Source organism: Eleginops maclovinus, chromosome 9 (assembly GCF_036324505.1).
Source record: "Eleginops maclovinus isolate JMC-PN-2008 ecotype Puerto Natales chromosome 9, JC_Emac_rtc_rv5, whole genome shotgun sequence".
In the NCBI taxonomy this organism is placed as follows: Eukaryota; Metazoa; Chordata; class Actinopteri; order Perciformes; family Eleginopidae; genus Eleginops; species Eleginops maclovinus.
The window spans coordinates 22,259,228-22,274,405 of NC_086357.1; the positions used below are offsets into that span (position 1 = coordinate 22,259,228).

The 15,178-nt window shown below is 39.2% G+C and overlaps 1 protein-coding gene across 2 annotated transcripts in view; it reads right to left on the minus strand.

Moving 5' to 3' along the window:
• Positions 1-7,553, minus strand: part of celf5a (cugbp, Elav-like family member 5a) — a 178,995-nt gene extending 171,442 nt beyond the window's left edge. For both annotated transcript variants that reach the window (XM_063892100.1, XM_063892099.1), the window contains exon 1: positions 7,176-7,553. In XM_063892100.1, the coding sequence (XP_063748170.1) occupies positions 7,176-7,533 (358 nt within the window). In that variant the 5' untranslated portion in view covers positions 7,534-7,553. The remainder of the gene's footprint in view (positions 1-7,175) is intronic.
• Between the last annotated feature and the right edge of the window lie 7,625 nt (positions 7,554-15,178).

A 15,178-nucleotide genomic window follows, 5' to 3' on the forward strand; every position in this document is an offset into this window, starting at 1 on the left:
TATGTATCTAACTATCTATCTGTCCATCTCTCTAGCTATTTTATAAGATATTATATTATATTATATATAGATCAGAAGAATGGTAGAGGAAAGTACTTTAAAATGAACCCCAAGAGCAGACGAAGCAGATATGGGAGCCCATCACCATTAATTAATTTGAGTTGTCCTTTTTAATTAAGCCAGATCTACCGTTGAAGAGTGAACCACAGAGCGGGTGCCATGTTGGAACCCAATGTAAAGTCTGCATGAACTGCTCATTCAACCACATCTACATTTGATCATCAAAAAACAAACACAAATTAAATCCCTCATATGTGTCTTCTGCACTATTTGGCACATAATTTGCTTGCATTGCACTAAACAAAGTTGTGGATGCGATATATCTCCAGTACAAAGCCCATGACCAGTTAGTGTCTCCGGCGATAAAGCACAGGGGCTGTTAGCTACAGCGACTCTGCTTCAGCGGGAAAGATAGATGGAAAGAGTGAGGGGGGAGATGGTTGCGTGATGTAAGGGATGGTGTGTGAGGAGAGTAGGGGGGCCGACGGTGGGGAAATGATGGGGACATGGCCCTACAGTCGCCCACAGATGCTGCCTCTGTCTCTGCCTCGTTCTCCCCCTCCTTTTGAGCACAGTATGGGAGCCGTCTTTTGGGGGAGGCTGGCAGGCAATCAGTGATGTCATGCCAGCAGTGCAGCGATGGCAGCTTAACCTATTTTCGGAAATACCACAGAATTTCTATTTATAACTGTGCTGAGCAGCATGTATCTTCACACATACCTCACAGACCTGAGCAGTCGTAGATGTGTTACCAATCAAAAATGTGTCTCCATCACAAATTGGGGATTGCTTGATATTCATAGGAAAAAGGTCTCCATGTTCATTTTGCTGTGTCATTATAACAATTTCGAGAGGGATTATGTTTGTTGTCAATTTCGACACATTTTAGTTTGTTGTTACAGCAAATTTAAGGTTTTTGCATTTTTGCTTAGTTTGTAAATTTAGATGTAATAAAAGCCGTAAATTAAATCTCCTTTCACACCAGTGCAGTAGAAGTTGTTGTATTTGCGTTACTAGTGTTACAAGAGGAATTTTCTCATGTTAACAGCTTTCAAGTGATTATTTTAAACCGTGCATTTGTCAAACTTGACCTCTGCTGCTCCTCCTCCTACACCCTCCATCCTCCATCCATCCCGCCCTCCAGTGTCCAAGCAGCTTTCAACCTGTCAGAGGGATCTTCCATGTCCAGAGCTGAGCCATCACTCTACTCTATACTTCTGCCTTGAGATGAAAGCGACTATTTGTTTCTCTGACAAACACTTCATCTTCCCCCTTCCACTTATCCATCTGTCCATTCATCCATTGTTCTGCGCTCATGTGTCTGTCTGTCATTTGCCTTGTGGGCTTCGCTGCATAGATGTGCCATCCTCCCTGTCGGTCTAGAGACAGTGCTAAGTTATATCCACACAGTTTTGTGTGCAGGTGCACTTTCAGGCAGATGCATGTACGACATGAATGCATTGTTCATTCACACCAGCATCAAGGGCTCAACCATTTCGCATTCAGAGAGATGTGACAGCTTGACTAATCTGTGATTGTTTTTTGGCCAAAACATGGGGGTTAGCGAGCCCTCCAAGGGCATAGTACTATAAGGCAAGACAAATAACTTATTATTTTCCAGGCTTGTACAAGGCTTTATCGCATGAGTTCTCCTGAACCATTCCAAAATGGAGAGGGATTATCACAAAACATTGCATTAAAATCTCCTCTCTCTCCTCTCCCTTGTTATTTCATTTTCCATCTAAAATGAATCTGTGCCCAGCCAGGCTCAAACACGACATTAAAGAGCTCATGCTATTTTAACAGAAACCGCCAACCCCCACCTCCCTCCTTCTTTCCCCCTCTGTGCCTTTATAACCCCCCTCCCCTCATAAGAGTACACTCTGCTCTGTAGGCAATAGCACTCTCTGCTAAGCTACCCATACAAAATAGATAGGCTTCTATCCCTCTATTAAGTCTAAGGGAAAAAGCTGTTGTGACCTTTGTGTATGAACAAGAAGGCAGTATACATTTATGGACTCTTAAATCCAACCCTACATCCTCAATTTAAAATTTGAAAAGTCTGTCAGTATATCCATCAAAGATAGTTTGACGTTTCTCAAACATGGTGCTTTTTAAAAGTGTTTTTAACCTTTACAATCTCTGTCATATTAATCATGCCCTGCATCATGACACTGTCCACAACCTAAAACCAACCACCACAGAACTTTACATAGTCTGTTTAATTGGATGCAGATGTTGTGTATAGTTATATAAAAAAAGTGATGAAAATGCATGCTTTCCCCTTAGACCTCATACCACATCTACACCTATCTGTCCCAGCTCCAGGCACCTATTAAGAGCAAACATATTCCAGAAAGGTCATGGAATAACTGCACTTCTAACATACTGAAAGCACGATATACTGCAAGACATTATGAATGTTGCATTGGCGTAGGAAATCAATCCATTTGAAAGGCTCTCTTGGGCAGGGATTAAGGACAAAGAAGCGGAGACAGAATAAAACCCAGGTGAGTTTGGTGTGCGGACACTAACCTCCGGCAGAGCGCGGCCTTGTCGGTATCTGAGATTGGCAATCTCCTTGGAAAACCAACAGAAAAAAGCAAGAGAGAGAGGGAGGCAGCGCTCCTCATCCTGAAGTCAAGGCCCATAGCGCCTGTCAGTACCAGTTGAGCTGCTGCATCTTTTATGAGGAAAGCCCTTTTGCTTATTACAATATTTACAGACGTTTAAAGATTGCGAAAGCAAGTGCTGTAACTGCATTAGATTGGCTCGGTGGCCTTCGCTCACTAGCCCTGACAGAAGATTTTATTCTAGATTTGTTAAATCGAATCACTGCACACAGCAAGGAGACTTGTTTTTTCCTTCGTCAGTGTTCACAGATGGAATAAAGTCCTTCTTGAAACAATAATACAATTGTTTCATACAATAATCAACCACACAACTGGCATACCAACAAAAAGCCTATAGACTCTACTGCTGTCTGTTACAGTAAATCAGTAATATGATCACAGAGTGTTGTGTATGTAGCGTCCATGTCACTTCTACAGCTCTGTTTATAGTCTGTAAGTGAATTTATCCCATCTGTTTCCCCAGGGGGGATGCTGTCCTACAGCAGTGTGGTGATCTTTGACACTTTCCATAAGGCACACACAATATGGAGACGTGTAGATGTGCTTCCACTTCCATCATGTCAAAGATGAGAGAGAGGCGTCAACAAACACGTTTCATCAATGCTGCTGCCTTGAAGGCATTGTTTCAAATATAAAAAATGCAGTCTCCTCTTTATACCACAACATTTAGTTTTTATGCATATATTCTAGCTATTCCTGTTTCCCTCGTTTTCTTTTTTTATTAGGAGGGCAACCCACTGAGGAATGCTATCCATCAGACTTGCTCAGAGGGAGAGAAAAAAAATACAAACTTGAATAAATATTTCATTAGATTATTCTGTGATTTAATGTGCTTCTGCTTGGCTGGGGTCTACGGCAATATCTTTGGTCCATTTATAAATGCATTAACACACTGACACCCGAGACTAGTTTAATATTGATACCGGGGATGAGTTGGCGGGCAGATTGAAGCAGTGTAGGAATTGTTTTGTCTGTTTATCTGTCTGCTGTGCTGAATCACACCTGCGGAAAAAAAACATTATATCCCTTCTCCTTCCGTCTCTTTTGAGCTCATGTTTCTTCACTGCACGATGAGAGATTAGTCAGTCTCAACCAAACTCACAGGATAAAATCTGTCCAGGCAAACAGATGAATTAAACACAAATCTACATTGAAACAGAACCAGCATTATTCTGAGTGATTTGTATATATATATCCACTTTGCCAAAGCAAGACTATTTATTTGAACAAAATTCTAAATCAGTAGTTTTCCCATAATCCAGCTGACAAACAGACAAATAAACCAAACCAAAAACATATCCTGGTGGAGGATATAATAATAACCCAGATTAAAGTCTTGTTTCTGCATATATGCATGTGCCTAAGTGTCTAAGTGTGTGTTTTGCATGCACTATAAGCGAAAGCTAATTAGAGCCAAAGGGAGAAGTTTTCACAGTCTGTGATAAATTCAACATCAGGAAATCCTCTACCTATTAATACCAATTGGGCGACAATAATTGGCAGGCCATCGACAGCGCGGGCAGAATTAATCATTTGAAGAGGCAGACTAGACTGAATTTTTAATTGGCAGAGGCAGCCACTGTTTAGGGAGGCAACCAGCTGATCACCCAAGAGACTGCTGCTTCAGACAATGCACATTTGCTAATCCTCTTGAGTCAAGTTATTATGGCCATGCATTATTATCACGCTTTACAAACTAATTCCATGTTTTCCCTCATGGATTACCAACGGGAAAAAATTGTTGCATAAGAAAAAGAAAGAAATAACAAACAAAGCGCAACGTTGATGAAATTAAAATCAAAATGACAGAATAAGTGCAGTGACTACAAATGCACAACGCTCAGAATGATGACAAAATCATTTGTGTGTGTGTGTGTGTGTGTGTGTGTGTGTGTGTGTGTGTGTGTGTGTGTGTGTGTGTGTGTGTGTGTGTGTGTGTGTGTGTGTGTGTGTGTGTGTGTGTGTGTGTGTGTGTGTGTGTGTGTGTGCGCACAGTCCATCATTTGTGTTTGCCTGCGTTTCCATCAGGGGCCATACTCATCATAATTAACTATAAAATAACCTCATCAGAGATTATTGACTTATTAGTGTCTGAATGTGAATTGTTTGGCCTGGATTCATTACATTGTAAGCCATTTAATTTGTTTGAACGCTTTAAAAGTTTGTTGGGTGTTTAAGAATAACAATTTCATAGTTGCCAACTCGGATAAGTTGGATGAGCACATTGACCCAACAATCAAGCTAACATAGGATGTTTGGTTTGTTTATTTAACAGAATAAAGAGTTACACTTACTTTACCTGAACACCATTTGGGCAACAATGACTCAAGAGCTATACTGCGATAATTATGCAACACAATGACATTTTAGTAAATGCATGCACACACAAACAGATACCGATGAATGCCAAATGAGTGCTACTCTGAAGAACGGTCTTCCCTTCTACACATTTAGAATATCAACTGTAAGCCAAACTGCATGATGCTTTATAAAATATCTTGCTAATAGAAGCTATGATAGTACAGTATAATGGTGCATCCAGTATGAAACCTATATAAACTTAAAAATGTAATACATCCCAATATGATCACCAACATTTTGCAAGATAGCTTTGAGTTCACCTGCGACATAAAATATATAAATCTTCATATAATTAACTAAATGTTTCCTTTCCTTTGTTTCTGTTTCTTCCTTATCACTTAGCATAACTGTACTTTCATTTTGGGTTTTTTTTGTATAATTGTGTCTTCTAAAACTGTACAAACAAATCCATGGATGTTAATCATATTAATGAAGGGAAAATAACAAACATTTAGGTTTTTATTGCTGCCGCCTCAAAACAAGGGCTTTGTGACGGTGGTCAGCAACCTTTGTAATGGAAACAATATAATATTTATTTTCATGGTGATTCAATTTATCACAGAAGACATTGTTTGCAAATGGCATTTACATTACCGCCACAGATTGTCATTTGTCTTTTCTAAATGTCACTGCAATAAAAGGCTTATCTCCTGAACTAACATCCCTCACATATCAACATCTGCTCTGCAGGAATGCAAGATGGGGAAGATAATTTGGAAGCAGGCTTATTTTAAATATGTATTGGTACTTATACTGTGACAAAAGGACAGGCATGAATTGGGCAGTTTTAAAAACACAAAAATGAATGCTCATGTTAATTCATTTAGGTGTGTGAAAACTGATTTGGAGAATGTTTTTTTTTCTTCTTTGAATGATGATAATGGTTTTCCTGGGCTTATGTTTTTTTTGACAAATTGGTAGTCATGATTGTGGTCTGAGATCTGTGTGCACATATTAAACCACGCAATAAAGTGTGTCACGAACTGTTGTTCCAACATTATTGATTTTTCTCTCCTTAAATACTGAATATGGACTTGCCCATGGCTGATTGCATCCAAAATAATAGTTATGATTCTGCCATCAGGGAAGCGTTAATGTCGTTGTGAGTTCAAATACAAACGCATAACAAACTAAAAGCTGGTGGTGGTGGTGGTGATGATGATGATGATGATGATGATGATGATGATGATGATGATGATGATGATGATGATGATGATGATGATGATGACTACACTGCGTGGGATCCACAGTAAGGGGGGGGGGGGGCGGTATTGTGAATTTTTTTTTTTTAACCCCCACACAGGCTGAGATCTATACGCCACACACCCTTGATAACCAACTTCATTATGGAAGGTGGAAGTTGTCAGTACCCTATATGAGCTGAGCGGATTTACAGCCTCCGCCTCCCTCAGCCTTCATGTCAGCATAAGCAGCATCACTGCACACTATGCGTCCGTCATCTTGCGACAGTTCTTGCACCCTTTGGAGACATTGTGGTTTTGAACTGATTTGGCTGTGTCGGGTTTGCACCCAGCCCCATTCGCACATGGGGAGAGATGTTAAAGAAAGCGTATGGGATGAATAAATGATGCCGTCCCTCTGCGAAAAGACGAGACTGGCAAGGGAAGGCTCTTTAAAAATGCATCCTTTCCAAGCGCCTCTGCCCCACTTAAGAGCGTGTTAGAAAAATAGCAATGAAATTCAGAACATGGCCAACACAGTTTGTCACCATATCATTTGGGAAACTGCAAGCCCTGATAATATTGTAAATCTCACATATGGTTGGAATTGTGGAATTTTCCAAATGTAGAAATAAAAATGTTATTAAATATTAGATAGAAATAACTTTAGAAGTAATCATATCTGGGACAAAATAACACACCTCATGAATGTTAAATGACAACATGAAAGCAATGGTGCACATGATGAATTGTTAAGAATAGTAGACTGATATCATATCTGGATAAAATGGTAAAAAATAAATTTAAAAAAGTCACAAATAGGCGTACTATTGTTCTCGTTACTGTTTCAACACAAATGAGTTCAAGAGGTGAAGCAAATAATGAGCAGTTATATAGTGTTATATGGGCCTCGCAGCCATTTAAAGGGGCGACACGTTACCTTTGTGCATGCCGGTGTATCGGTCCTTGAGAACTGTCAGTTCGTGGATTTTCCCAAACTGTTCAAACAGGGGTTTCAGGTCTTTTTCTTCCAAGTTCCGCGGTATCTGCCCGATAAACAGCTTAATGGCATCTTGGTCTTTCATGTTGCCGTTCTCCGGATGAATGGAAATGGGTTCTGTCCCGTTCATGGGTTTCGGAAATGTGATCTGAGGGTACTGGTGCTGATGTGGGATAAGTAGCAGTGGTTGCTGGGTCGGTGGTGCCCCCGGTCCGGTGAAAACCAGGCTGGAGTGAGCGGGCTGGGGCTGCTGTGGATGGTGCTGCCTTCTTGTTTCAGTCTGAGTGAATCTGGCCATTCTGAGCTGGGAGCAGAGTGGATAATAATGACAACACACACACATACACACTGTAAGAGAGCAAGCACTCAGCTGGAAACCAGACTGACTTTCTATCCGACACAAAACACACACGCACACACAGTAAAGGCAGGCAGAGGGGGTGGTGGTGGCGGAATGAGCGCCCAGGAGCGATATTAGACGCTCTGGAGCGACACCCAGCGTCACCTGTCAGCTACTGCAGCCTATGAAAGGCAAGGATTGTTGACCGATTTTTTAGACATGACTGAGCATGTTTGTAAAACGCTTTCCTTTGAAAAGAGTGAGACAAGAATGTATACTGCAGAACACTTCTTCAGTAAAAGTAGAAAACAGGTGAAAATATTAATTTGGCAGACATCTCTACAATGGCTCCTTTCTGTTACCCAGTATGCCATGACAGTCATAATTCAGTGTGTTAATTACACCTGTTAGTTGTCAAATATCTTCCATAAAAAGACCTAGTAAAAGTGAAAGCCCTTATTTCAATCTGTAATTGAATCAAACAAGTTTTGGCTTGCGTAAAGAGTAGTATTATTACACTTTTTTTAAATGATGTGGTAATGTGACAGCAGTATTTCAATGAAAGGTGGATGAGAAGTGCTGAGTCTGAAAGTTGTTAAGTAAAGTAAAATGCTGATGTGTGGTAAAGCTAACATTTTCAAATTTACAGCAGTAAAAATATGTTGTATTCAAAATCTGAAAATGATGCAGAAAAGGTTTGACTACTATCATCTTTTTGCTAATTTCTATAGAATTCATCCATTTTCTTTTTTGCTTAGTTTGTTAATACTGTTACCAATCTAGACTAACAGATAATCATGTGTTCCAAAGTTTTAAAGAGCCATGTAACAATGATAAAGTTTCCTTTCATGAGGTCTTACCGTACAAGTACACAGTTTAAGTAAAATGATAGAAGAATTCTTCTTCTGTGGTCATGCATGTTCTGCTGCTACAAGTAAGTGCACTATTGCTAAGCGAGTGGTATTGCTATCTGTCATTAGATTGAGTCAGGGGACTAAAAAATATTAACAACAATTAGCAGACTTACTGTAAGTACTTTTCAAATAGCAAGCAGACTAATCCCCCAAGAGAAGGTTTATTTGCATCATTTATCCTATCTTTGCAGACTCTGTCAATAGCACTCAGAACCAAACCATCATTAAAAAGTAACAGAGTGAAAATGGAACAATGACAAACTGTTACAAAACAAGCAGGATAGTATGACTTGCAACTTAGCCAAAGAACACACTTTAAATTAAACACATCCATTAGACAGATTTCTAATTAAAGTCTAGTTCACAGTGGATTAAATACATTGATATGTACTGTCTGTGACAGCAGGCTCAAGGCTGTAATGTGAATCAATACTAGTTGCTGTCTGCTGCTGCTTACTGTGGTGGAGCGGCACCACAGGGGTCCCCTCACAGAATTTAACTACTAGTGGCTGCATCACTGTGTGAGAGAATTGCCTTTAGCTCCCTCTGTTGCATTCAGCACTATACCTGTAAAGAGACGTTCAAATCCAAAGGGCCTCTGTATGCAGTAGAAACAGACTGTCCACAAAGTTCATTGTTGAGAAGTTTGGAGAAAGACCACAGAAAATTGTTGTTTTCACTGCGAGTCAAGTGGGGATAATTTCAGCTCTATTGAACTCATGCTCTTAATATTTCTTTCTACAAAGCTCAATAAGAGCCAAGAGTTGAGGGAAAGACAGGCAGGGGTACACATTGACATTAGCAGTCAATAAAACAGTGGGTGGTAGCTATACAGACACAGGGCATTTTTTAAAATTTTATTGTAAACTTGTTCTTTAATGTACTTCTTTGGAGCAGTAGGCTAGGTCCCAGAGTGCTGCTCGACACAGTTGCTAAAACTGCAGTCTGTTTTCGATTTTCGCGCCCAAGTCGCAGTGTTATTTCATGCTTTACACGTTGTGTTATAAATGTATTGATTTAAAGAGGCAGGGTACTCACTGATGTGGCCCGCCATCTGAATGGGTCAAAGTAAATGTGTTTGGCGGATGGCTCAGCATGTTAGGCCTCTTACATCTGTAGTAGGGAATAAAATAGGGATGCAGTACAGCTCTTATTGAATAAGAGCACTGAGCTGTCATTGCATTGGCTCCGTGGACACTGAGGGAGGTCGAGGGGCTATTTTTAGAGATGTGGTCAACACAGGGGGAGGGCATTGAGAACTTCCACCTCATGGTTTTTTATTGACCAATGCCATTAGTGTTTCGCCAAGCTGAAGGCAGAGACAAGAAATCAATAAAGGTCACACTATTAGTGCGAACTAAAAAGTTACATACAATTTAACTGGCTGGCGTTTCTTCTGCTGCTTGTTAACCAGTGTGAACCCTTTGAGGGAGGCAGCCTTGATCTGTTCAGCTTGGGAAGTCTGGAGGGCCCACAGGGAGTCAAAGGCCGCTGAGGGAGTCATTTTGCATTCTGTGTGCACTTGCAGACTTACAGTCAAGACAGGAAGGCAGACACACTCACGCACACACATTTCCCAATTACCCAAATTCAACATTATTCTCCACATCCATCCCTTGCATATTGGGCAAACACAGCAATGCACATAGTTAGAAATAGCACACATTGAATATGAGCAAACACAATTTAACTTGCCATATGCCATGAAGTTGAAGTCAGTGAGTGAATGGGGAACTTTCAAAACAATTTGTGCAACACTTTGGTGTTAAGGGAAGGCTTCTTCTCCGCCTGGGCTGGCATGCTGGAGTTGTGAAAGTGTAGTTGAGGTTTAATAAGCGATAAGAGGTGTCCCCTGGTGCCTAATTCACCACTGCTTTCTCGTTATGCATTGCAAAGCATGCTCACTCGACTGTAAGGTGTTGTTCAAGAAAATTAGGGTGTGATGTGGTGATGGCATATCACACTGGAGACAGTTTTATGGACCAGCGACTTAACAGGCTGATGAGATATGATAAGAGCTGGCTGAGTAATTGTGCTGCACCTTTCTCTACAAGCCTTCAGTCCTAGGTCTAAAAGCCATGTGAAGCTCTTCGTTATCGATCAGAACTTTTCCACGAAAGAACACTGCAGGTATTATTTTCTGATGTTTTCCTTTTGCAACCATGCAAGGAATATACTACAAGTGCAGCATTAGAAGTACTCAGATTCTTCACTTTCATTTACTTGAAAAACTGTGTCAGTACTGCATTCATATCATGTGTTTTTATAATAACTAAAGTGTTGTATAACCTTTAAAATAGGGGTTCAAAAATAATGTAGATGCTGCACTGACTTGACAAAGGTGTAAATAAACACATTACCAATGACTCCATTCTAACAAGTGAAGTAGCAAGCCATGTCGGTAAGCTAGCCCTGCACCATAACAGCACCGTGAAACTGGCGCAACTAAACGGAACGCAGCATTGATCAATGTTATTAATCCACCTGTGCCTTTCCTGCTTTGGCTAGTAAACATAAATGCTGTTCTTGTCTATATGTGTAAGCGCCAAGGTAATTTAGGTGAGACTGGATCATATTTAATAGAGAAATTGTATCATTATGTCCTCTGGCCGCTATGCCTCGACTGTGGAGTTTCCTAATGGACAACGCTTGTAACTTGTTGCTAAGAAACGCTAACCGCTAACTGTAGCCGCTCTCAGTTAGTTAGCAAGTTAGCTAATTAGCTCAGTTTACCGTGCGCCAAAGACGGATTGCTTCGACGATCGGGAGAGTGTTGGTGGTTACACCGCCAGAACACAAGCTTTCAGCCGCAGGAAGTATGTTTCAAGGCTTTAGGAGATTTTCCGGCCTAGGTGTGGAGAGGCGCGGCTGTCTTGCCAGTGAGTAACTTCAGTTAGCTTGCTGTGTGTTTATACTTGCTTGTTGTTTGGCTGTGTTAGCAAAGTTGTAGACTGGCTAGCTTTCATCATTCATTGGTAATGTAGCATAAAACACACAGTTCATTCATTGGTAATGTAGCATAAAACACGCAGTTTTACTACTAATACTAAATATTGAAAGCTGAAACATACATGTTTCAGCTTTCAGGTTTATGCATGAGATGCACTCTTAAAACTGTAGGTGCGCTACATCACAACAGTGCAGATTGAGACATGCTTTAACACAACTATGTAAAAGTACTTCATAACAAGTCCTGCACTCAAATCCCTGCATTAGTGAAAACACAGAATTATTATCAGCAAAATGTAAAGTAGGTTACTGGTTCAGCAGTAACATGTCCCCTGTGTCTATATTATAAACTACATGTTTAGATTGTGAGTACTGATGCAACAATGTGTAAACTGCATTTTACATATGTCCAAGGTAAAGTCAGTTCAACCACTTTATATCCAGTTGGCTAGGTTTATCGAGCATTTTCCAACCTGTCAGTGTTAGTCAGTATACCCTCCAAAGGCTCAGAAGTTACTGAGGGGTATTTAGACGATTAATGTGGGATGAAAGATAAAGATTTACAGTGGCTTGCAAATGTATTCGTCCCCTTTGAAACTAATCAGATATGGCTGGATTGCAAATGAATTTACATGAGCAGCGTTTACTAAAAGCTAAGTGCATTTAGTAAACGCTGCGCATGTAAATTCATTTGCATGTGTTTTCCCTTTTTTTTTGTATGGCAGTTTTTCTTAATGGTAGCTGGCTGGTTTGCACTCAAGTAAATGTACTCAATGTATCTACTTATACAATTTGGAGGTACATGGAGGTTTACTTTTAATTACATTTCCCTTACATTGTACAGTATGCTACTTTAAACTTCTATTCCACTACATTTTGCTCTTAATATAACCTGCTTCTTTGATTCAAGTATCTGAAGTACTGCTTCCACCAATAGTGATTTGCCTCAAACTTTTCCCAGAGTGTGCTTCTTGCTGTGAAGCACTAAATTGCTGGATTAAACAACGGCTGGAATGATTGGAAATAATGAGCCAATTTTGACAATTTAAAGATTAATTTCATCATCCTCTGTTTCTGTTGAGAGAGAAATGGTCAGGCTGCTCTTTTCTTTCTTCTAATTTAAGTCACCGCTGTGATCTGAGTTACAGCCATTACCTCGATTTTAAGATTTTCTGCACTGCTGCTGTTCTGGTATTATACAATTATCAGCAGAAAACATCATCATATCTGCAGCACACCTGCTGTGCAAACTCCCTCATCCCTTCCTACATCCCTGGATAAGACATGTATTTCGTGGAGAATATTTGTATTTTTAAATCATGCAAAGTTATATGGCTGAACAGAAGATAGAGAACAGTGAGAAAGGTATGTTTGGATGTTTTAAAACCATCCAAGAAAATGCAGTTTCCTTCTGCAACATTTCTTTCTCTCCTTTATATTAAAAAATAAATCAATAAAAATCATTTAATAATTGTATTTTTTATTTTTATACTGTTGTCATAAAATATATTCAACCTAAACATGTTTGATTATGACGATCATGTGGGAACTATACTATTTATTTACCACTAAAGCACATTATCGTGGAAGTTTAAGTGTCATTCAGTTAACTTGTATTTGCCTTTGCCCAGCTGTCACTTCAAGGCTTCTTCACACCTTTAATACAAAGACTGGCTACCTTCTGTTGTCTAGCATTCGACCATCAGAAGAGTGCCACTGTGACCATTGTCAGGCACATTATCATACGGATGTTACCGGCTATAAGTTAGCTAACATGTCAATACTTTTCCTCCCTTAAGAGTCTTGTCAATTATTTGATCGAGGTTCGGATTTCTTTAGCACACATTGGTGCCGGGTTATCTGGCCTTCCCCCTGGAAATAGATTGATTCTGTTAAATTCTTTAACTCTTCCTTAAATAACACAACTTTAGTTTAAACTTGTAGATTTTTTCATTTCTTACCAGAAGATGATTAAGTAAGGACTTTCCATCACACACATCAGCATCAGAACATATCAGGGACTCCAAGGTTACATTTGTACTTACATTTTCTAACCACCAGATGGAAGCTGTGTCACTGTGTTTTCCTCGACAGTCATACCATTTAAGGACACCCTTGTCTAAATAAGGACTTGACTTTGATAAATCATTGCCAGTTCCCCTAAAGCTGTGTCTTAAATATCACATTTACGGTTAATCATCCTTATTGACAGAAATCATTCTCACACAGAAGCTGCCAACAAAACAAGGAGGGCTTAGTAGATATCTGTGGACATTTTTGACTTTTTAGAAGGCTGCTAATCTTTCTGCTTTGGCACGGTGCATGTGTGCTAAAAAAATCAACTGTTGTGGGAAACTTAAAATACGGAAATGCATGTATAGGAAGATGTCTATTCTAATAGTACTGGTGGAAAGGTATTGGTCTTTGAGCTTATGCAGTTGTAAAGGGTTTCAGTTGAGCTTGGGAGGTGAACAACTGCTGGGTTGCCTCCAGGAGAAATCGTGGAAAGGTTCCTTTTAACACTTCTTCCAAAAATACTGTATCCGACTAAATATTTCATGATTGCTTTACAATCAATGTGTCATTTAGAACACTGTGTTTATGAGTACTAATTCCTGCATGAATAACTATGATTGGCATGGCCTTGCCTTAAGGAAAAAAACACTTTAGAGGTGAAAACTGCATTTTCAGACAAAAATAAAATTGGCAAAAGCGAAATAAATAGATTTTAAAAAGTAGAAAATTCAGGAGAAAGGATAAGAATTTACCAAAATTAACTACAGAACTTAATAAACTTTAGTAAACTGGCGCTGGATCCCTGAAAGAGTGACTATCAGTAAAGTGCTTGATGATTTCACCTCAACTGTCCCCATTTTTAATCCACATTTTCTCGTATTAATTACAACTGGTCCATAGTAACACATTTTAAATAAACAGAAAACAAAAAACGATTGAGAAACTTTCACACAGTGTCTGATCTGTGTGATTTATAGAATTAAATGAACTGAGGAAAACATTTTTTAAAAAAGCAAATGCATCAAGCCTGGCTAAAATACAGGAAAAACCATTTTGGATGTTACTTTGTATTATTGTTATAATTTACTCTTAAAATAATTACCCTACCATGAATTGATGGGTTGCGTCCATGTTTATTTACTTTAATTGTGAATATATCAGGACACCATGGATTCAGCTTGTACTACTAAAGAAACGAAACACATTTTTGCTTTAAGAAAATATTTATATATATATTTTTTAAGCCAGTAATAGTTCAATTCAAAGGAATATTCATTTCAAAAAATGTAAATCTTGCAAAATGATATACTCTTCATGTAGATGATGATTTACCTTTTTAGTGATTTTGGGGCTGTTTTTTTTGTGGTGTTGTTTTAATAACATTACTTTTAAAGCATTTTAAATGAGGTGGACAAAATAATTGATACCTAAGTAAAAGCCTGTCGAGTTAGCGGTGGGAGCACATACTATTAAACAGCAGCAGGAAAATACAATTGTCAAGTTCAATGCAACGTTTGCGCATCACTGACTCACTGTTTTTATTCCTGTCTTGTCTGAAACACTGCAAGTAATTCATGAACATCACTGTAGTTAACACAACTCGTAACAACGTGGAGCAGCATGCATGATAATACAAGATGTATTTTCATGAGAACAACAATATCATCTTCAATTACCATGTTCAGTGTCTTCCATTACAACTGAAAATAAACATACAAATATAG